At 38.7% G+C, this 25,077-nt stretch overlaps 1 protein-coding gene across 1 annotated transcript in view; it reads left to right on the top strand.

Moving 5' to 3' along the window:
• LOC136826924 (A disintegrin and metalloproteinase with thrombospondin motifs adt-2-like) overlaps positions 1 to 25,077 on the top strand; it is a 282,157-nt gene that overhangs the window by 232,682 nt on the left and 24,398 nt on the right. Inside the window, exons 5-11 of the mRNA XM_067084499.1 lie at positions 3,280 to 3,569; positions 5,218 to 5,336; positions 5,650 to 5,798; positions 15,038 to 15,143; positions 15,918 to 16,064; positions 18,505 to 18,664; positions 19,759 to 19,848. Coding sequence (XP_066940600.1) covers positions 3,280 to 3,569; positions 5,218 to 5,336; positions 5,650 to 5,798; positions 15,038 to 15,143; positions 15,918 to 16,064; positions 18,505 to 18,664; positions 19,759 to 19,848 — 1,061 coding nt within the window. The remainder of the gene's footprint in view (positions 1 to 3,279; positions 3,570 to 5,217; positions 5,337 to 5,649; positions 5,799 to 15,037; positions 15,144 to 15,917; positions 16,065 to 18,504; positions 18,665 to 19,758; positions 19,849 to 25,077) is intronic.

Genomic DNA, 25,077 nt, shown 5'->3' with positions numbered 1-25,077 from the left:
AACTGTGACTTGATGTCAGCCCCATGCTCAACCATCCCTACAAACTGGAGCAGGAGAGGAGGCACAGAATTTCGTACACAAGCCTCAGAAAATGTGCCATCAAACCGTGACTGATGATCAAGTATAGACTTTCTGAGAATATTTGCTGCTTTAGCAATGATAACTGCCTCTGAAAGATCAGATGATTGAGCAAGTGCTTTTCCCACATCCTTTTGAAATGCAAGTAATACATCTCTGCCAGATTTATGAGCCTCAAGTTCTGGAATTTCTGCCAGAAGTTTGTCTTTGAGTCTCGTGGAATTTACACTTGGTGACTCTACACCTAATTGTTCCAGACGTTGTTGGTAGAGGTGGCAAATATCTGCCAGCCGAAATGTGACTGGATCATCTGAACAAAGGTTGTTTTCAACAATGTATGTCATCAGTTCTGACAGAACTAGTGGATACACATCTGATTCTGACTCAGTGCTACCTTGGTCTTTCTCAAGGCTCCTCAGGTAGGACCTTTTCTGTTGTAGAGGGCACAAAGACAGGCATGGTGATACTTAAACTCCTGTGCAATGACATCCCCACCAGTCAACTTAGCAAGGAGCTTGCCATCACTAAGTATCTCTGCACATTCACGCAATTTCAAGTCAAGGCCCTTAGTACTAGCCTGTCTGAGATCAGATGCAGGTGCCACTTTCTCACAGAAAATGCAAACTTCATTGTCATGACTGGTTCGGCGCAGTTTTGCACGACTAGTCTCAGTGTTGCTGGTCTGGTCATTGGATTGTCGCTTTCTTGCACGGTCCAGTTTAGTGTTGTTAAACAACAAGCGACAGTTCACATGGTATTTTGCTGCATTTTTCCTGAGAGTGGCCTCTATGCCATCACCTTCATCCAGCCTTGCTGGATCCATTATCAGTGGCATTTCATTAATTTCACTGAACATGGGAATGTTCCTTGCCAGCATTGTGTACCCATCATGGTCTAGGACAGTGGTTCTCAACCTGGGGGCACGCCCCTTGGGGGCGTCAGCAATTCCCAGGAGGCGCGAGCCCTTGGGAAAAGTAAAAAAATTCTCTAATGATGACTTGGAACTCATTCCTAAAGGTGATGTTAGGGGGCAATAAAAAGGTTAAGAACCACTGGTCTACATGATGACTTGGAGGTGATGTCAAGTTTTTGTCCTTCTGACAAAGACAACACAAACTCCAGTTTGTTTTTCTACTGCTCAATATTGGATTGGCATCACATTCTGCCATGATTTCACTTTTGATTAAGGCCGAGGGGTTATCCTTTACCACCTTAAACAAAGCACACATTCCTGTATGGGATTCAACTAGGTTCGGTCTCCCTACACCTAGCCCGATCATTCATCCAGTGCCATTTAAGTCCCGTGTGATCTGTACACCATCCGGGTAAGTACATGAACCATCATGTACAGCCCCATACCCTTGGCTCGGCTCTCCCGCGCTGGCACATCCTGTCTATTCAGGTGCGGCTATCTAACTATAGCTGGTCTGGGGCTGTTAGAAAGCATTTGGGACACTAAACTAAACTATACTACAACTACTAGTCTAAGACTACAGGATTAGTAAAGCTGGATTAGCTGGCACTGAACCCCATGCTGAGTTACACAGCAGTGATGTCACCAGTGTGCCCTGGTTGTGTGCAGACATACACTCTTTTACATTTATTAATTTTCCTTCAAAATTGATGAGTTATTCGAAAGAGATGGCCTCATTAGGATCTAAAACCACAGAAACCAAGATCCATGCTTAAAACGATAATTGTTGAACGGGCATTATTTCTCATTATAATTATTGTTTCTACCTTTTCTTGGCAGCCATATAGCCCCATATTTAAAGGTAAACTGTACTGGGAAGCTACAGAAACATAATATTCACAAGAAATAGTATGGAAGAGCTTTACCATATTGCTAGAAGCAAATACATGCCATTCTAGTGAAAAATTAGCCAAAATCTGTCGATACTGGCCGCCATCTTGGAATTTGGCCGCCATATTAAATTTTTGCGTGGCCAGCGCCCTTTTCTGATAGAGGAACTTTAGAGCACTTGAAAATTTCATGCTTGTTTCACTATCTGAACGATTCTTATGAAATATGCAATTATCTGCTGCACTAGTAGGGTAGTAGAGCTGTCAGTGTACCTGATACAGTGCACTGTAGGCGTTACTCAAGGTTCTTTGCAGCGCCCCTTCGTCCCATACCTGCAACCTCCTTTATTCCTCTTACTATACCTCTATTCATATTCTCTTCTTCCATCTTACTTTCCACCCTGTCCTAACAACTGTTTCAGCATTATTTTCAGTGCTGAATGACCTCATAGGTCCCAACGCTTATTTCAGTTCAATTCAACTACCTTATCAGTCCTTTTATATTAAAAGTTAAATGCATTAACAGTTCTTAATGAATACACGAAGTAAAGTTGTTTGGATTTTTATAGACTATTGTTGAAGAATAGCTCTTAAATGCATATTAATCTCAGAAGTAAAAGCATAGGGAAAACTCATATTCCTGATCTGTCAAGTACCCTATCAGAACGGAAGGCAACTACGCGCTTGATTTACCTCATTTCTTTGATTTACTTTCTTTTATCCAGAACATCTAAGAAGCATCATTTCTCAGAGATGATTAGCCACACAACGAGGCTGTAAAACTTTCGGTTCTTTCAAGTTTTGGATGTTTTTAACCCACTTTTGTATACCGTGTCATTGTTAGTATTGTAGGCCTAGTCTGTAGGAAACAAATTCCTATCTGGGTTCTCAAAACGGAAGCTTGATTAATTATCATATTTGATCGAATGTATTCCCCACATTCCATAAATGGTAACTTGATTGAAATGTTCATCATTATAAAATTAAAAATAATAAAAGGTCGTAAAATCCCAACATAAGTTGCCCAAGTTTTTGCCAAAGTCGAGTATGAGATAAGGAGCCAAAATAAATAAAACGCATCTTACAGAAAAGTACTACTGAAAGTATAACTACACAAAGGAGCGTGGCCTTAGCTCCCAAGGTGCAACAAAAATATTTGAAAACGAACCATTATTATTATTCCAAGGAAAATTTCATTAGGAATAATTTCTTATGAAAAAACCGGATGTTTTGCATTCCGAAATAACATGTAACATAAAAAGTGAGAGGCATTTCACGTTGTTATTAATTTTCATAGTTCTTTCCCTTTTTCATGGCTATCACATTAAAATCCCTTGCCAGTAAGCAACCTAGTCGAAGAAATTTTTAATGTGGACACTAATTTAAACGTTCTTCCAGGTGTTCAGGCCATGAGGGCACCCAAGGAAATTGTCATACTTCCCGATAACTATGAGGAAGACCTTAATGCTACAGACACAGAAAATGGAACAACTGAAAATGCAACATTGACTGAAAACTCCAAGGAGAAAAAGCATAACATCACGAAGAGAGCAGCCGTAGAGAGACTTCAAATTGAAACTGCTGTGTTTGTCGACGACGAAATGTACACTGTCATTGAAAGTCGGAATCCAAAGGCAGATAACATTGTGGAGACCATTACTGACATCGTTTTCGCTATCATGAATGGGGTAAGAATGACTTGTGTGAATATATAGTTTTGGTTTGCTGATGGAAGTTACCATGTGTGATTGAAATCTGCCAAAATAGTATACTGTATATTATTTAGCCTACTTTTAGAACATACGAAAGGAAAGGATAATGACATATTTTACAACATCAATAGGTACTTTTGTGAATAATGATATCACGTCCAAACGTGCATGTCTGGAATCACCATTAATTTGTACGTTATTTATTTTGTTTATCGAATCTACAATATTCCTTGTATTAGCAGCAGAAAGGGTACCAACATATGTTTTAAGAATATCAACCAGGTATGTTGCTAAACTGCGTGAAGCAGAACCAGCTGAGCTAATAATTAACCTGGCAGCTTTGGGTAACCCTTTATCTAATTTTAAGTCATTTGTATATTTTAAATTTTTTAAAGCAGAATATTAAAGAAAATCATTCCATAATTTAATATGGTTCATTGTTGACAACCTAATATGTATTTTACAGATTGAAAATGTTTAAATGAATTGGCCCCATTATTAAAATTCACGATAAACGGAAAATGACGTATACCCTTTTAGGATGGCAATATACACAGAAGTAGTAATGGGTTTATGTATCAGAAGACCTACCAATATTTTTATTATATACATTTTTATTCTAGCCAAAGCAATAGTTAAAAGCCACCTTCGTAAGAGTATCATGATCTCTAAGTATACTGGCAATGAAATAGATGCATCATCATTAGGGGTACAGTCAAGAAGTTAAAATAGCATGATTCTGTATGAAAGTGCAATAAGAGGGACAAAAAGAATTTTTTTATGTTAAGGACAACAAGAAACTTGAAACACAGATACAGTACTTGCTTTTACTACCATATATTTATAATTCAAAAGATATTCCCATCTCCTTAAGAACCTTGGAGTTAAGTAGCATTTAAGAGCAGTAACACAAAAAAACAAGTACTTTTACATAACTCCCAACAGTACGATAAGATGTGTATATCAAATCCCTTGTAAGGCATGTACTAACATTTATTATACTGGTCAAGCTAGAAAATCGTTGGAAAAGAGAATAAAACAACATATAGTATAAGATAAGAAGATGAGAACAGTGGAATTTTCATTCATGTTAGTGAAAGCCATTTTGACATCAACTGGACAGAGGCTAAAAAGATAAAAGTAGATTGTTCTGATAACATAATGGGAGGAAATATTATAAACCCAGTTTTATAAAAGAAACATATTGTATGAAGAAGACTTATGTATAAGCTTGATCCATTTACAGTATTTCAAAAGAAATGTCAAATGTATAGCTTTTAAGGTAAGCAGTTTACTCAGGCCTAACAGCAGGTGTGAACTAACCTGAAAAGAAGTACAAGGTTTGTAAATGGAGTACAAACCTCAAATGCTGATGGTTTACTACTTCTCCTTTTTCCGCTTTATCATGTGTGGCTATTTTATGAAACCATTTGTATGTTTGTTTGTACTCGCCCTAACATATATATTGAAAATTTCTACCATTAAGTATCAGTCCTCCTGAAGATGTCTTAAAAAACTGCAGAATGTACACACAAGTTTTACAGGTGGGGGAGGGAGGGAGGGTGGTGTTTACAGAATATATACTAGAATATGAGATTGTTTCATCTGGAATTTATTCTTACAGGTCCATTTATTGTACAATGCTCCATCCCTAGACATCCATTTCACCATCACACTGGTAAGATTAGATATTATCAAGGATCCTAACAAAGGGCCCTCAAAGGCCAAGGGTGACATACAGAGGTAGGTGGATTTTGTGCATATAAGAACCATCTGTATGAAATAAGATACTGCATTATTATTTGATAAATTGAATGAAAACATACAAGGCATAAAGAATTTTAATGTTATTAGGTTTAGGTATTGCTGTATAGTATATCATTCAACAGACAAAATTGTATTATAAGATGAATCTGGCTTAAACTTAAAGTTACATTTAGTTTTATGCATAAGGGAAGCAATATTTTTCCCTTTACTCTACTTCTTACGTATCTCTCAACATAAAATAATCATAGGAGAAAACCTAACAAGAGGAAATTATCATTTTGATCTCCAGATACTTGAGCAACTTCTGTTACTGGCAGCGTAATTTAAACCGATTAGAAAATCCAGGTGGGGATGCATCCAGTGGATTTTGGGATCATGCCCTTATGCTCTCTGGGGTTGACCTTTGGGATGGCAAACCAGAATCTGATTCTGTCATAGGTAATATCCAGAAGGGTGTGCTTTGTTTAATCTTTTGGTTAAGTAAGCCAACAACTATACTGCAGTTTAGACTAAGGTGGCAGCTGGTATGAAAGCTTTTAATATTTTACTATATAAAGAAAGTAATAGGCAAGAACTTATTTGAAAATGAGTTACAATAGTTGATTTTAACACTTAATTTTCAACAAAGATTGTGATATCAGTGTACAGTGTTAGTTAAGTAATTTCCATTTTTAAAGGACCTTTTGATACTCAGTTTCAAACATTTTATACTAGAGCATTTGGTCAGGTTACTCTAAACAGTGACAGTTGATCAGATTGTAAGATGAAAATGTAGTTAAGATACACGTATCACAGAACTGACTTGATATCCTGTGTTAAACTTACTACAGTACAACATGAATTATTTCAGTAGGTGAAAGTGCCTTATTTACCTGTAGTCAGTTGTTGGAATATAGTAGTCTGCATTCATGGGGAAAGCATTTCACTCCCAACAAAAATGGTGGGCAGAAACTATTCTTAAAGGCACATGAAGCAGTAAAAAAATCAGTTTGCTGATGCCAAGCCCATTGTATAGGTTCATGTAAAGCAGTCCTCAAAATGTAATGGGTGGACAGGCATAGGGGACCTGTGTCAGTCATTATTATTATTTTAACTTTTGTATTTTTATTTTTTTATGTATTTACAGTCTAATTGTACATAAAACCAATCTTCAAAAAGAGCAAAGATAAATCTGAAACTAAATTAATGAAATCATTTGAGCAGCAATCAGGAATAAACACACAACAATATTGCCAGGTTGAGGAGCTTTTCGACCCTGATGAATGCCTCCTCCTCAGCTGATAAAAAACAGCAACAAAGTAATAAATAAAGAGCACACCTTTAAATAGTTAATAAGTACCAACAGAAATTAAGATGTTTCCTTAACAGGTACAGAAAATTTTCCATTAAGCAAGGTACTTGGCCTACTCTAGGAGTCTTAGCAAACCTAGCTGTAAACCAGTAATGACTACCTGACAAAATACATTTCATAGTATTAATTACATCACTTCACTCTTTATTATAACTTTTCATTATGTGCTAAATTAAATTCTCACTGACAAACAGATTCGGTTTAACACGCACGGTAAACTGGTAATTTTAACATTTATCATGCATACCTATGCATGTATCATCACAGCCCCAGTAATGTTGTGCCTGTATCCATACTGTAGTCTGCATTATTCCTGGGGTGGGTCACTGGTCTTTGTCTGTCTGATAGAAAAAGGTAGTCTCACCACACACATGCAACTTAGGACATTCAGGTAGTTATTAATTAAGAATCATCACTTCATAGTCCTGCATTGCTATTAATAGCTCTGCCATTGTCCCATAAGTTTTCCTTCAGTTTACATTCTAGCACTTCTTTCTAACTCATTTCCTATTTTCAATCATTTTGATCAGCCCTTTTTCACTGTTAGTGTTGTATATGATAAAAAAGATGAAGTCTTTATTAGGTACTTTATTTCAGACTGTCAATATTGTCCATTGTCAACTGGTGAGTGGTTAATAAATATCTGTAATTATCTTTTTTCATTTTCATAGAATGTAGTTTTTTCCAATTTTGCTTCACTCCGGGAACAAAACCAAGTGGTAGAACATACCTTTGGAATTGCCTCTCTCTCACTTGGTCTCAAGTAGCAGGTACTTTGACAGTTGCAGTAGGACGAACAGGAGACCTCATGGCCATTGTTGGCTAGGTAGGCAACTTGAGAGTGCTGGAGCACTGTGTGACAAGGTAGTTGCTAACCTCACAGTGCAGGCATAGCTTCAGCTGTTGGCAGCGGTCCTCATAGAGGTGTCCTAGCCTGTGACACCATTCACAGAATCTCCTGGGTAATGGGGATCTAGCCAGTGAGGCTTTCTGTCGGGATCACCGAGTGATGCCCTTTGGACAGTCATGACATACCTCAAAAGTTCAAGCAAAGATGATTACTACCCTAAAACAGTTCTTCTATTTTACTTACATTTTTATGTTTATTTATTTAGTTAAATTATTTTTTGTGTTCTAATAATTGATTTCTTCATTATGTATTTCCTATTACTTCTTTCAAATGAACACCAAATTCTTTGGAAAATTGACTTTCAAGTCAGTGGCCCCTGTGGAATTGTTTCATATGACTAGGGTTCATCTGAATAATAATAATAATAATAATAATAATAATAATAATAATAGCTGTTTCCACAGCATTTAATTTATACAAAGTCTTCTATTCTTCTTCTTATCTTTTTTCATCAGCCAGTAGCTGGTAAATCAGGTTTTGCAAGGACATACAAAGTTTCTATATTCTTAGGTTTATTTCCTCTGAAGTTTCAGTTTTGCTCTGGTGATTATTTTCAGAGTGAATGAAATGGCATGCAGGTTACAAGGGTATTTATAGCAAGTGGGGGTGGGGCGGTGGGAGTACAGTTGCCAGGTCGGTTATTCAGCTGAGTTTTGGTTGGTCCTGGGTTGGTGACGAAGTCGGTCTCGGAGGCGTTGAGACCTTCTGGGCCTAATTGCTATTGAAATTTGGGAGTGGCTGTTATCCAAGTTATAGGTCATTCAGGTAATCTGCCTTCTGTGTCCAGTGCTGGCTCTCTTTCTCTTTCTTCTCATTCTCTTTTATCACACCTACTCTCTCTCTCTCTCTCTCTCTCTCTCTCTCTCTCTCTCTCTCTCTCTCTCTCTCTCTCTCTCTCTCTCTCTCTCTCTCGTTGGTGTCTGGCATCAGCTGGTTTCTTAAATTTCTCCATAAGATGGTAGGGAGAAATTCAGTTTCCTTCACCGTGCTGACGTTCGGCTTTTTTTCTAAAATATGTACAGGTAGTGCTTCAAGAAGTTGGTGGTCCATTGCCTGGTCTATGATTTTGGTGTTCTTACAAGTTCTTCTCTTTGTGCATAATGATTAAAAAATAGCCAATTCTTGGAGGTGACAGGAGAGACGCTTGGGGAGCTTGGTAGTGGTCATCCAGATGTATGAGTGGTGGCATCTTTCCACTGAGCATTTAAATTCGTAGATGGCACTACTTCTCTTTAAAGATGTTTCAGGGGGCGCAGGGTTGTTTTTAAGCAGTAACTGGCCTGTTTTCATATTTTTACAGTACATTATTAGCTTAATTTTGTCTTCTTCTGCAGTAGGGGGTTACATTTTCATTTATTATTTTTCTGAAGGCCTTATCATCTACATATTTTTGGGGTATGTAGTTCCTGTAATATCATTTTATGGACTTACTATGGTTGTTTTCGGTGTCCGTCATGCTTTCCTGGTGCCAGTTATTTATAGAGGCTCAGGTTTGCTGTTCGACCATGTGATTAGAGAAATTGTTGTTAACGAGTATTTGTGCTGATTTTACGATCCCTTCCATAGTTCCTTTCCACGTGGAACAGTGTGAGAGGGCACGACGGATGAAGGCTTCAACCACGGACTTTTTATCCCTGTCCAGGGACTCACTGGAACCTTTAAGGCACAGACCCGGGTTCATGGGTTTCTTGTATACAGTGGTGGTATAACCCGTTGGGGTCTGCTGTACCAAAACGTCCAGGAAAGGAAGGAAGGGCACCGTCAACACTACGTTCGCACATGAAACGGAGGATGGAACATTCTTCAAAAGTTGTCCTTAATTTTTCTAGGTCTTCTTCGCTATCCACTCTCACAAAGGTGTCATCTATACTGTATACCCGTAGTATTGAGGAGGGCAGGGAATCTTAATGAAGACCCCTCTCCTCTACGACGCTTATGTAGAAATTGGCAAATACGATCCCTAAAGGGGATCTTATTGTCACACTGTCAATCTGACAGTAAAGATGTCCTGTGTGGGTGGTGAAGGGGGCCTTCTTAGTACGTTTCAAGAAGAGCTTTTACAGCTTCTTCAGGGATGTTCATGGTCAGTGTATCCTCACATCTATATACCCTATTCAGGGTATGTTCAATCGTCTCGTCGAACTGGCACATTTGTGAAGAGGCTCTCAACATCTAGGGAGGTGATAATACTGGTAGAAGGAGAGTCTTGGAGTTTCTGTAGAAAGTCGGATATATGGAGTGAGGAGATTGGTGAGTCTCTTCTCAATGTTGTAAGTCGGAGTTGGTATTTGGCTTATAATCAGGTGTCAAGGATTGTCAGGCTTGTGGGTTTTTAGTGCCGTAAATATACCCTGAATTACAGTTGTCCTGGGCAAGGGGGAGCCTGAGGGCATTCCTTGCAGCATGGACCCTCTCAACCGTCCTGTTGATGTCTCGTCGGATGTCCTTGGTGGGATTCTTGTTGATTTTTTTGGAATTTGTATTGGTCAGCCAGTATTTGGTCCAGTTTCTCGTGATATTCAGAGGTCTGGATGGGCACTAGGACAGCAGCTTTGTCTGCTCTTCTTATTTTGATTTCTTGGTTTTCTCTCAAGTTTTTGGCTGTTTCATTTCCCTGGTGAGGATAGAGCTTCTGTATGGGGCACCTCGGTTAGTAAGGGCTTCTGCTAACAGTAAAGGCTGGAGGGCATCACTCAACCTGACCCTACCTTGGTCCTCGAGGGACTGGATAGAGTCAAGGACGACTTCAACCTCTAGGCGCTTTGCATGCGGGTTTGGCATTTTAATCACACGAGTATTGAGCCCAAGAATAAGGAGGTCTTCTTCTTCAGGCGTCGGCTTATATTCGGTAAGGTTGATGAATTCATTCTTTTGTCGGGGGATCTTCAAACTTCCGCCATTAAGCCTCACAAGTTCCTTAAGTATGACCCTTTCTCTCTCGCAGTAATCCTTCTGCTGCAGGTGCTGGAGGGCAGCATCAGTGTCTGGATGAGGGGTTCCTTGAAAAGCTGCCCATCTCTGTGTTTGCAGTGTATCTAATTCTTTTTTATTTCTCTCTTCTCTTTCTTTTTCACTTCCAACTGGTGGAGCACCAATGTCCTCCTGAAAGATGTGTTGTTGTCTTCTCTCATCGCAGCTGGGTCATGGAGCCATAAACAGGTATAATTAGGGAGGAGACCATCTCTGAGGGCAGTTGCATTAAAAATTATAGCTGTTTCCAAGGCATTTAATATATACAGAGTCTTCTCTATTCTTCTTATTATTGTAATAATAATAACACCAGGTCGTACTGCTACCAAACCTTCTGCCCCTCTTTTGTGTGAACAAAGTCTTCATCACTTTGGTGATTCTGCCTATTGCTCACCTATATCTCCATCAATTTAAAGACATCCTGCCTAGTGTCAAGCAATTTGATGACATTCTGAGAATCGTCAGATCTTGCTTAACCCTTAGCTACCTTGGAGGAATAGATTGGGGGAACCTGTTTTATATCTCCTTCCAGTAGAGTTGGTGATAAGGGTACATTATCTGGTACTAGTATTCCATCTACGTGGCAAATATTTAGATCACCTTACCCTCTTTCCAGGTAACCTCCTGGAATCTGACCTTGCCACAGGAGCCAATTATCATCTTCGGCCTGTGGTGCCATGTCTCTAGTTGGTGCATCATCTGGTAGTATGACTGATGAGCACCTTCTAAAACTTCAAGGACCTCTTTATTTTCTTCTTCTAGCAGTGACTATTCTGAGAGGAGTGACAGTTGGGACAGGTGCCCCGTATTAAGCCATAAAGCAAGAAAAAAGTTTTGAACACCAAGCTATGTACCTCAGTCTTGGAACACCAACACTAATCCTGATGGCTAACTTCCATTCATTCAGGTATATCAGATTTCTGACCTTAAATATTTTTTATACAGGTGTAATATGCAGTTTGGACAGTAATGCACAATATGTTTTGGTGGTAAGTTCTCTTTAACCTATTGTATTTTCTTTAGTTTCTTCTGTAAATCCTGGTACAGTATGATATGCCTGTTTACTGATGACTGTGTAGCCTTCAGAAGGCATACACCACAGTAAACAAGTATTGCATCATCTCTTTTACTTACACAGTGGGTACACAAGCTAAATTTAGAGGTTCCTAAACCTTTGCCCACTGTTTTCAGTACACAGTACTCACACTTATAAATCAAGTGATTTACAAGGCTGCTTGTAAGATGCTTTCACTCTGTGTTTTACAACTTTAGTTGAAATTTTAAGTAGCATATCAAAGTTCACTCACACTATGCAGTTTAGGCTACATATGCCATATTCATTTCACAGAAATTGCAACGTACTCTGTTGCAGACATTGCAACTAGCCTGTTTATTCATTTACAGCCTAAGAAACCATACTTATGGACATTTTTTTAAAGTTATATTTCCATCCCTGCAATTAAAAATTCAAGAAGTCAATTAATTCTGTTTCTTAACGAAAGTAATGACTGTACTTCCTTTCAAGATAATGTATATTTCTTTTTACTAGCTACTGACATTTTTTTTTGTAACTTACACCTCTCTGTATGAGAGGGTATTAGGCATCAAATTACATTACAGTATGGTATTAAGTCATGAGACTTGCTGCTCTGGTTGAACTAACTAGAAAAAATCAAGAGATTATGAAGAGAGGAGCTATACGACTAAAATTTGACAGGTACATGTAGAGTAAATTATAAATTAAAAAGTAAATTTTTACGGTTTTTTAGTACAGTATAAATAACTACAGACTTTGCAGCATTAACTGTTTCCCTCTCAGTGAACACACCTTCAATTGTGACAGCTCCTCTTCCAGGGCACGTATTTGCTGTATTGTCTATGTTTCAGCCAGGCTTGAGTACATCTATCCCAAGTACTAGTCATCAATGTCCACCTGTCTTGAAGGCATAACTCCAGTTATTCAAGCTGGGATCTACAACCGGCTACTTCCCACAGACTCTTTATGAACTACATGCTTTTTCAATTGTCTTGATCAAAGGAGGCACCCTCAACCAAGAAGAGCACCAGTACCAGTACCACCTAGCTGTGACTGCCTAAGACCCCAAGTCTCTCCCAGTCATAATCACACCTGTACTAAGGACCATTCCTGCAATTGAGTTAGTGATAGCAACCTTGACTAGCAAAGTGAGGGTAGTTGGGGCCCTGACTTTGAAAACACTCTTGCATAAGTGGAGCAGTTCCAGTTCCTCCCATATTATGGACTCTAAAGTATTAAAGTGGTATGGTAACTCTAATCTTGGGACTTCAGCAGTCAGATTTATTAGCAAGCGGACCAATGACTGCTTGTTGTAGGACCCTAACCACATCCTCCAGTAAAGGACATTACAATTAGTGGCTCCTTAAACTCTACCACTGTCCCAGAGATGCACCAAGGGACGCTTCTTGGTAGTAATCATTTTGTAATTTTGTGCAAGACAGTGACTCTTCTGACTTTGCTTGTGATTACCCCATGGCACTGATCAACCTTGTACAAGGTGTGCAAGGACTTGGTCTGAGAAGGGAGCATCAAACACTGCCTACCCCTCAACATTTCCTATAGTGATGTCCCCTTACCATCAGCTTCTAAATGGACTTTAAGATGACTGAAGAGGAGGCGCTCATTGATGTTGGAGATCTGTTTGGCGGTTGTGATCTTGGAGAGGATTCCAGCTGGTGTCTATTACTTTTCATACCAACAAAGTCATAAGCTGCAACAAAGATGCCATTCCTCCAAAGTTCTCTGAACACCGATCCGAAGGATGCACGTCAACTTGAACAAGGACTGTGTAGTGCTCACTGAGCACATGGAGGAAGAGGAACTAAGTGTTTGTGTGATCTTCAGACTTCAGAGACCACAGGCTATAGCTACCCCGACTCATTTTCACTGCCTGACAAGAGACTGTAATGGTTCTTTTGGATCAAGGGTTGTCCCTTGCTAGCATGTCATCCCTCTTCTATTTTAGAAACTGTCATATAGTGGGCTGCAGTTTTTTCTTTCTTAATATCCCCTATTACTTTTAGTGATGGAGAACTGAAACAATGGTGGAGCTTCTTCAGGGGCTCCTCTGCATGTCCAGTTGTCAGTAATGAAGTATGGGGGCCATTTGCTCACTGCTGACAGAGGGAGGCAAATTGTCTGAGGACATCGCCAAAGCCAGAGTGATGGTGTTGTTGCCCAACTGGGCTCTGTATACCTGATGGTCGTCTGTTTTCTGATTAATGAATAATGTGATGATGAAAATGTAGAGTGCAACCCACTGTTTTCCACAGACATCAGCAGCTGTGTTTCACAGACCACCTTTGGTAGATTGTTGTCAGATAAGTTTCAACTGTAACTTTCTGCAGAACCTAGCAGCTTGGAGAATTTGTGGGTACTATGTCCTTGAAATGTTCCTGTCAGCTTTACATCATTGTTTAGCTTCTTCTGGTGGACACTGGGGAAGCTGCCTTCTGGGGTTAGAGGTTGGCTTTCAGGCCCACTGCCCTAGGTAGCAGCTAGTTCTTAGTCTCTAGCTTCAGAACAAGTTGCTTGAGCAACATGTTTGTTGATTTTATTGTTAATTTAGTGGAAGAAGTGTTGTCCTGATCTGTGCAACTATTCCTTTACATGTCACATTCCATCTTTCTTAGAAAATGGTCCAGTAAACTCACTCTATACTGGATGATTGGGCACACTAGTATTATGTAGCTCAGACTTGTACTTTCTAATAAATTAGTAATGGCAGGTAATGTTAATTGCTATGGCAAATATGGCTAATGGGTTTTATGAAAAAACTTTTGTGTTATAAAATTTCTTTTTCTATTTGTAATATTAGATGGTAATTGATCTATTTATTTGTACATAGTGCACAATTAATACCTTTTGGCCATGTGATTTTAAAATTCATGACAGATGATCACAAGTGGAAATATAAATTTTGAGGTAGAATGCTAGACCTGTTACAGCTACTGAATTAATACACCTTCAAATCCTCACTTTAATACAAAAGTGCCTGTAGAGTACTGTGACTTATTTAATTTAGCTAACATTTACTGATTGGTCAAAATCAGCAGTACAGTACATTTTTATATATAACTTGAATTTCTCGGGCAGTACAGTAAATTTTTTTATATAACTTGAATTTCTCTTAATCTTACTTGGGAGTGTTACTTAATTTTCCTTAAAATAGTCCCACAAGTTTCAATTTAGATGGGTATACTTGTAACCTTAAGGATTTAAGAACTGTTGTACTGTGTTCCAGAAGACTAAAGCTTCATTTACTGATTCTTTTTTTTTTTTTTTTTTTTTTTTTTTATATTTATGGTCATAAAATATTTCATATCAGTACTTTACCATGATTGCTTTTGTACAATATCATATACAGGACAAGTGTATCATTCATAACAACAAACATAAATTTTTCTTAGGTCTAGCATGGGTGTCAGGCATGTGTCATCCAACCTATTCTTGCACAATCAATGAAGGAACAAGTTTTGAAGCTGTTTACGTCATCACACATGAAATGGGACATAAGTAAGAAATAACTTTGTTTTATTTCACACTTACAAGACAAAAGTGTGCACATAGATGACGTACACTACCCCTATTAATTATGTTAGAATAATTGGATAGGGAAAATACAATTAACATAAAACCCTAATTAAAGAATCTGCTTCTCTGGCTGTCCTTGAGGTTGTAGAATTTTACAAAGCAGTCTGAAAAAAAAAATTATAAATAAAAGGGCAAAACCCATGACTCAGTACATTTAACATAGTTGTTGATGGTCAAGAAGGTTCAGAAGCATAATCCCTAAGAGACTAACTGACATGTAACATACCAAAATTATAATACACTGTTTTGGGATTACTCATTTTAATATATACTAGTACAGTGCTTTATTATAAGTAGTACAGTATATGCTTTATTATAAGATGTACACATGTACTAATGGCTACACCACTCGTACAGTATGTGATGTATACTGTACTTAGAAAGATCTTTCTACTACTGTGTTTCAATGTGCACATGTTTTAACAATGCACATTATTGTGAATCCAACATATTGTAATTAACATACAAATTTTAATTCATTGAATATTTAATGGCATCCACAAATTTTGCAAATGTATCAGATTTTACTCTTCATTTTTTAAGTTGTCTGTCCATTGATGTACTGACCTAAAATTGGCATTATTGTTAAAGGATAAATTACCACAGAAAATTCAGTTCATTAACAAGTAGCATATCTTCTAGTTACTCAAGGCCAGTAGAAGAACCTAGTAGCCTAATGTATATTGTATTCTCCAGCCTTGGGATGTCACACGATGGAAGCCTGGAGGACAAAAATACCTGTGATCCAGAGACCTGCATCATGTCTCCTTCAACTGGTCCTGGCAAAGTAACTTGGTCAAAATGTTCTAACTCTGAATTGAAAACCTTCTTAAAAGATAATGAGTAAGTAGATATCAGTCCTAACATTTTTACAAGTATTAAGGCCTTTCCAATAATACTACTATGCTTCTTGCAAATACTGATGACACCTTTCAGTTTACAGTTTCAGTACAGTATTTAGTGTATGAATCAATTTGTATTTCAAGATTAAAACATTTAACTAACTGTTACACATTTTAAGTTCATTACACAGTTAACACTCACTGATATGGTACTTAAGTTTTTGACACCATCAGTACTTTTTGTGTTTGTTAAGATCTTTAGTGTTACAGATGGTTATTGGACCCTGTTTCCATTTTCTTTGTTATCTGGATAATGAACTCCATTGCCATTTTCTCTGATGTGTCAAGGTCAGCCAGTCCCATGCCTTCAAAAGGCATTGGGAACATATCTTATGGAGACATGTCTTTAATTCCCACTTAAGTGCCTCTGCCCATTTCAAACTTAGTAAACTAGGTGGGACAAAAGTGGAACGTGAAACTTGGTGGGACAAAAGTGGAAAATGAACCCCAGACCTCACAAATGCCACCTCATAGCGCTCCCACTGAACTAAGCTGCTCCCTACCAACACATATTTTTGTTAAAATCTTAATAAGGTTTACTGTTATTAGATGCTGTTGCTGTTCATTGATGCTGGTGATGACTGCTTATTGTATTCACTGTAACCTCCATAATACAGTATACTGTGCAGTTAGTAACTACTTGAGTTATATTACAGTATACCATAATTTCCATTCATTTAATGGCACTACTTTGCTGCTATATCCACTCGACATATAAGTATATGCATTGTACAGTAGTTGTTTATAATTATAGAATAACCAAGACATAATAGTTCAAATATAAGAAAAATATTTTTGTAAATACAGTAGATTGCTTTTAGCCTTTAGCAGCAGACTCATTTCACTCAGAGAATGGTCACAGATAAGGCAGGGTTCCATTTCTGAGGTGAGGAAGAAGCAGTAGACAAAATGATACTGTGACAGGTCATTAAGACAAATAACACAGAAACAGTTGTTAGTTCAGACTGCCATTTACTCATCTCAGGTTTAATGATCATGAGAATTGTCCCCTTACCTTTGTTCTCTAGTATGAGTTCCACTGACCTCTTGAATTCTTAAAATGGCTGGAATCAGTGAGAAATCAGATACTTTATCCATGGTTCCAGTTTTTATTTAACCCCTAAGGGACGGCATAATTTATCAATGTGCAGCACCCCAGACCGGGGAAACTTTGAGGTCGGCAAAATAAAAAAACAATCACATCAATGGAAAGAGAATCACACGTACATTCACACTGTATAAATAAAAAAATTCTAAAAAATTTTCCCTACCTTCCGCGAGACGTTGAAAATTACTATTTACAACCCCTTGTGGGGCCTCATTTACAAGACAATCGTAAATTTTACCAACTTATATATGTTTTTTCTAATAAAGTTTTTTGGATTTTGTAAAATTATTATTACTGTTCACACAATATCAAAATAGATAAGAAATAAAAGCAGTAAAAAATTTTTTGCATATTTGTTGTAAAATATTCATGTAAGTTTATGAGAAGGAAGATTCAGTAACTTTTTTTTACTTTTACATGCTTTGTCTAATATTTCTTTGCAATTTTCTTTGTAAAATTACATTAACAACCGACATACTATCGTAAAAGACAAAAACAAAAAACAACAGCAACCCTTCGTATATTTACAAGCAAATTTACAAAAAGACTCGTGAGAGAAAGAGATGCAGTACCTTCCCCCTTGAAGTCACAAGCATTACTGATACTAGCACCTTTGTTTCGAATCATTATTACCATAACAGTGGTGCGTAATTCTGCTTCACACTGAGGCTCAATCCGTCAACCTCCCCAAACCTGTTTTACTTCACACTGAAGCTCAATCTGTCCACTAAGGGTTAAGTATCCAGGCCCCATGAGACAATGAATCATATTAATTTCAGCTACTTCATTCTGACAGTACAGCTTATACTAAGTTCTTTCATCTGTTGGAGAGGATAGCATAAAGACACCTTGCTATTATTGTATTGGATATTTTTTCAATCACTTCTTAAAATATTTCAGTAATTTTTTAACTTGTTTTGTCCTGGAAATCTAGGATGCCAACAACTTTTCACCAAAGTACAAATTATTAAGAGGTGGCAAAACCTGATTATTCACAGTATCATATAATCTGACTTGGCTTAAATTAAATGTTCTTAACCTGAACGTACACTTTAATAATATGAATTCATTCAAAATGTTTTATTGCTGGTCGAGTTTTACTTTTCATTTAATTGCTTGTAACAATACATTTACGATTCATAACTTAAGCATTAATAAATACTGTCTTGCACAAAAATATGAATGAATATCCAAATTTCCCCTTTCTTACAAGGACTTGAGTCATTCTTTAGTTTCTACTGAAAGTGAAATTTACATTTTCTTTTACTTAAAGGTATTCTGCTGACTGTTTGAATGATTTAGTGAGAGGACCAAAAGACCTTGATTTTAGCGATGAAAAGCTGCCTGGAGAAATCTACACTGTCAATCAGCAATGCACATATGCTCTTGGATCAACTTTTAAGCCATATGTTACATCCAAATATCCATATAACGTAAGTATTTGTGTTGTTCACATTAGAAAATTTGCACAACTCTAAAGACTACATGAATACAAAAACCTAAAATTTTTATAGTAGCCTTCACACCAGATTGATAAAACTAGCTTGCAGTTTTATTCAGCTATATATAACAAAGATTCCTTATGATTCTTCCCACATCAGTTGGTTAGTATCAGTTATGTACCAGGCTTTGCATTTCTAAATTTGGTTTGCATGGAAACTTGAACAAAAGTACATTTAGGTACAACTACTGTAATACCCTATTATGCATGCCTCCTTAAACTAAATTCATTGTATTTACCCTGCAGTTTGGTTGGTAACTCTAACTTGTAATTGTCTTTGGTGTTGCAACTAAGTTTCAACCAGGCAGTGCCTTGGCCTATACTTTCAGCTTCTGTTACTTTTCTAAATAGCAGCCTGATGTATTTGTTAATTTACCGACAAGAAAACTACTTTGCAGTTAGTTACTGTCTGTATTGTGCATTTGCTATTCCAGTCCATGAATCTATGATTCAAAGCAGTTGTTTTTAGATACATTTAACTGATGAGTAAAAATATTACATCTTACTATAAGATTAATTCAGTCTGTAGATTCTGCCTTAAGCTTATATAACACTAAATAATTTGAACAAAAATTACTAATTCATTTGAACAAAGGACTATCATTAATTAATAAGCATATTATCTTCTGTAACTTCTTTCAAATGAAAACCATATTCTTTGGAAGTTTGAATTTGCAGTCAGTGGCCCCAGTGGTCTTGTTCCATATGAAAAGGGGTTTATGTTAACTTATCTTCTGAATAACAGTATTATTTATCTTCTGAATAATAATAATAATAATAATAATAATAATAATAATAATAATAATAATAATAATAATAATAATATTAATAATAATAATAATAATAATAATAATAATAATAATAATAATAATAATAATAATAGTATTTGCATTAGGAAAATTTTTATAAATTATGTTTCCTGAGGAAATGCTTTTGTATTTATGTAGAATTTTTTCAAGTTCATAACAAACAGACAAATATGTATTTCAAGATACTATATGTGCTATAACTTTGTGTGCGTTACAGAATGTTTGTCGTGAAACTTGGTGCCAAAACACTACCCATGCAATGCGAATACATCCAGCACTGGAAGGTACCTCATGTGGGGTGAAGAAGGTAAGGTATTGAAAAAGATTACAGTATTTATTTCCAGTAAAGCATGTGTGTAATGTGTACAATGAAATTGTAGCTTTTCACTTAATGGTTTTCAACAAAAGTTATCAGAAAAGAGATTACGAAACAAAAAATATTACAAATTTTTTTCAGATTGGTGATTTTTCTGAGAATAAAATTAAGCGGATCTGTTTAGATTTCTGTTTAAAGCACCATTGGTTTCCTAACTCCAGGATTATTCACTATGTCTTCATATTTGGTACAATGTTTAGTCAGTCTTTATGGAAGCTTTGGTTTTTTGGTAACTAAATACTCTTGTCAAAATCCTATCGAAGATCAAGAGCCACTTCATCTAAAGGGAGGAATAAAATATAAAATTTAGGCCAAGCACTAGGACCTATAAGGTCATACAGTGCTGAAGGGGAGTTAGTTAGTTAGTTATAAATGATTTGTTTAACCAGACCCCTGAACTCTTTTAGGTCGAGATCAAAGAGGTTTAGGTTTTATATAAGTAACTTACCCAGTAATAACATTGCTGTAGTTTCTACTGGACAGGAGCTTGAATTTTGAAATTCGCAGTTAAACTCTTCTTCTCCTTCTGTCTGAGTTGGTGACTAGGCCTCACCCAATTGCTGGGAAGGAGAGGAACAACTCATGAAAAGAGCCTCAATTTGTTTCTGCCATCCTAGAGCTCACACAGTTGTAGGAGAGCAGCTTGTTTTTTTTGGATTCACCTTGTATTTTCATGGTTTGGTAAAGTATTTTGTCTATTTTCCTTTGGTCACGGATATTATCCGTTATCTTGTGGATGTTTTTCCCTTATTTTGATATTTCTGTCTGAATCTGAACTTAGTTGAATGTACGAACTAGCCTTTCTCTTAGCGGGAATTGCCAATCGTCATTCTTGTGTTGTTTGGTTGTTTTCTAGTAAGAATTACCTTACGCTGTGTTATCAATCAGTATTTTCCTAGGGGAATTTCACAATTTAGACTTTCATATTTTTTGTGACTTTATCCTTAATTATGTCTGACTCTAGCACAGCTTGTTTCCAATATTGTAGTAATGGTTGCAATACCACGCTTACCAAAGCTCCGTATGATTCACACACTATTTGCTTGTCTTGCAGAGGACAGGCATGCTCAATTGATCTAAAGTACTGAGATGAGGGGACTTGGAAAACTTTCTCCTCTCACCTGGCTAAGTTAGAAAGAGACAAGAAGAGGAAGGTGGCTTCGAGGGCCGAGAGTAAGGCTTTAGGTAGTAATTCGACTCCTAAGTCAGTAAGTATGGATGTACCAGTTGTTACCTCACCTGTATCAAATGTATCTCTTGTGTGAAGTCCTGTGCCACCCACTCCCAGCTCCTATGCTTTTGAACCCGACCGTTTCACTATCCTCGAGTACAGGATCGACCATAAATTCAGTCTTATGGTGAATACAGTGACCCATTTAGGAGATTGTGCATTTTCTTATGGAAAAGATCAGTGATAAAAGTGCTAGTGAAGTGAGTGTGGAGGAGGTGGCTACTTGCCCTGCCAACTCTCCCAGGCAAAGGTCACTGCCAGACTCCCCTAACACTGGGAGGAGACATACTGGAGGCCTAAGTGACGCTGGCAGGGTCTGCCCACGGGTAGTCGCCCCTCAGTTGAGCCTGCTGCAGCCTGGCCATTGGAGAGATGTCTCAGATGTCCACTGTCTTTCCTCAAGACCAGGAATGCCCAGCCGGATCTCGAGGCACCAGTGGTGTTTGCCTCCACCCTCAAAAAGGCCTAAAGAACCTTTTCAGAGCCCTCAAGCTTCTTGTAGCTTCTGGGACAGCTCAGAGTGGTGTTCTCCGGATCGTCTATTGTCTGGGTGCCATTATTTGGTGCCCAAGTGGACGCTGGCACCCATGCGCCCCTCATAGTCCTCCAAGTATCTGCCCTCTAAGGAGCGCCCTATTTCAACCAAGCACCCAGTAGCGTTCCAGCACCCTGTAGCGCCCATGGACGCCTGATCTTCCAGTGAGTTATGAGCACCCAGTAGCGCCCATCGTCCAAGAGCCCAGTATCACTTGACTGCTTGGCACCATCTTACCCCGGGGCACTCGGGGCCAATGCCTGTACAGCAGGATCCCTCTCTATGGCCCACTCAACTTCAGCTGCAGAACATTTTGGACCTTCTTAAGAAACCTCTGCCATCGAAGACCACCTCGGAACCTTCGGCTTCTCAGTTGTCCTCAGAAGAGAAGGACTTAGTCCAGGAATCATCTCCTACAGCATATGCAGTGCTTTTGAAGTATTTTCTTGCAGCCTTTCCAGACTTCTTCTCGCCTGCAGTTCTTCAATCAACTTTTATGATGAGCAATCCATCGGATTACTCATAACTCCCCAAGATGGTTCTCTCTTCGTCTGTTACGAGAACCCTGGATGATGTTGATTCCTGGCTTGCAGAGAAAAGGAATCAAGGGAAAGCCACCTTCTGTTTCCCGCCTTCACACCTTTCTTAAATGCAATATCTATTCTACTGGAGAAGTTCCTTCCTTGGAAGTGGCTGCCTCCTCTCAAGGGGGACTTCTCAGGTCTAATAGACTGTGTGTGCAGATCAGCCTTCACTGCAGCTAAGATGATGTTTTCCAGCACGGAATTTGATCATTTACTGAAAAACCTTTTCAAGACATGAAGTTGTAAGCTTTCTTGATTGGAGAGCGGGAGCTCTAGCGAGGAAAATTCAGGACTTCTCCCCACTGGCCGAGGATCTTTCGTCAGACTGACTCAGTGTGATTTACTGTGCTGACAGAGCTATCAGAGATGCTTCACAAGAGTTAGCCTCCCTATTCACTATGGGCATTCTGAAGAAAAGGGACCTCTGGTATTCATTCACTTCCAAGAATGTCATGGCTTCCCAGAGGTCGGAGCTCCTTTTCCTCTTACCTCAATTATCATCACCTTTTCCCACAAGAATATTTGTGAGTGAAGTTACCCTAGAACTTCATAAAAAGTCTATGCAGGACCTTGTGGCCCATTCCAAGAGACGTACTAGGGAATGGACATCCTTCTCTATGAGGTCTATTTTGCCTCTACAGAGATAGCCCTTTCAAGGAGGGAGACAGAGATCCCAGTCCAGATCCAGGGCTAATGTCTGCTTCAACTCCCGAGCAATTAAAAAGTCCACCTCTAAACCTGCATCCAAGAAGTGAGGATGCAGTCCTACTTGTGCCTGTGGGTGCCAGACTCCATTTCCTTTGGGAGAAATGGAGTGCCAAAGGGGCAGAACCTTGGATCGTGGACGTATTGAAAGAAGGGTACTCAATACCATTCAGAGAGAGGCCACCGCTAGTCAACATGCCAATCGAATTAAAGGCTTATTCTCCAAGGTCAGAGAAGCTTTTCGCCCTCACAGAGGTGGTTTCATCACTGCTCAAGAAAGAAGCAATAGAAAGAGTTGACGATGTCCGGTCAATGGGGTTTTACAATTGGTTATTTGTAGTCCCCAAATCATTGGGGGGATGGAGCCCGTCCTCGTTGTAAGTGCCCTGAATCTTTTCATTGAGAAGACTAGTTTCAAGATGGAAACAGAGCAATCTGTCCTTGCGTCCATCCATCAGAGGGAGATTGGATGGTCTCCCTGAACATGCTAGATACATATTTTTACATACAGACCCATCCAAATTCAAGGAAATACCTGACGTTCATATACCAGAACCAGGTTTATCAGTTCAGAACTGTGTGCTTCGGCCTGTCGATAGCCCCACAGGTCTTCACCCGAGTTCTCACCCCACGGACAAGGTAGCTACATCTGATGGACATCAACATCCTATTGTACCTAGATGATTGGCTCATTCATTCACCCATGAAGTTACTATGCATGGAAGACCTTCAGAAAACACTTCTTTGACTTAAGACCTGGGGCTTTTGATAAATCTTCAGAAATCCCAGTTGAATCCCTCTCAAAAGATTCTCTATTTGGGGATTCAGACAGGCTCTGAGTTTTTGGGTTTTGCCATCTCCCACAAGAATAGTCTTGCTTGAAGACAGTCGACCAATTCCTCACCGCCCGCACTTGTTCAGCCAACGACTGGATGAGCTTGCTGGGCACTCTGTCTTCAACAGAACAATTCATCAACTTAGGGAGACTGCATGTGAGATCCCTACAATTCTGTCTGAAGTGCAACTGGAATCAAAAGACTCAAGCAGGCTCGTTTGTCTTTCAAGCAGGCTCGTTTGTCTTTCAGATCACAAGCAGAATCAAAGATCTACAGTGGTGGCAGTCCGCAGACAGATATGTATAAGGAAAGTCTCTTCTCCCCTTGAACCCAGACCTACACTTCTCCATTGCATCAGACACAGGTTGGGGAGTCCAGCTGGGAGACAAAGAAGTTTCAGGAATGTGGTCTCTAAAAGAGAGACCTTCATAACAACAGAGAACTGGGAGCGATTCATTTGGGTCTCTTACATTTCCAGGAGGAAGTGCGCAACAAAGTTATAGCAGTCCACTGATCAACACTACGGCTCTAGCATATATCAGTCGACAAGAGCGGACTCACTCCTTTTCCCTCTTCGAGACAGCCAAGTCCCCTCTCCTTTGGGCAGATCAAAACAAGATGAAGTTGATCACCCGATTCATCCAAGGAAAGCTGAATGTTTTAGCAGATGGACTGAGCCAACACCGCCAAATTCTTCCCATGGAATGGACTCTATACCGTTGAGTCTGCAAAGACCTGTGGAAATTATGGGGAAGGCCGTTCCTAGATCGTTTTGCAACATCCAGAAATTATTGGCTTCCTCTATTTTGCCCCCCCTTACCTGGACCCTCTGGTGTGGGCAACAGATGCCTTTCTACAGGACTGGTCCAATCTGGATGTATATGCCTTTCACCCATTCAGCATGATAAGGAAAGTGTTGAGCAAGCTGCAATCTCATCTGAATGTCAAAATGACCCTGATAGCTCCATTTTGGCCCCAAAAGGAGTGGTTTGCAGATCTTCTAGCAATACTTATAGACTTTCCAAAGCTACTTCCAAGTATTCCAGAGCTTCTAAGACAACCCCATTTCAGGAGGTTTCATGAAAGCCTATCCACTCTGGCCCTGACAGGGTCTCGACTGTCGTCAAACTCCTGCGAGCGAAGCGTTTTCCAGGCCTGCGGCCCAAGCTATTGCCAACAGCAGATGCAAATCTTCTACCAAAGTCTATCAGGCAAAGTGGAACATCTTTAGACTTTGGTGCAGAAAACAAAACATTTTATCTTCTAAAA

This window comes from Macrobrachium rosenbergii, chromosome 41 (genome assembly GCF_040412425.1).
Source record: "Macrobrachium rosenbergii isolate ZJJX-2024 chromosome 41, ASM4041242v1, whole genome shotgun sequence".
NCBI classification, from domain to species: domain Eukaryota; kingdom Metazoa; phylum Arthropoda; class Malacostraca; order Decapoda; family Palaemonidae; genus Macrobrachium; species Macrobrachium rosenbergii.
This window is presented reverse-complemented; position numbering and strand designations above follow the sequence as displayed.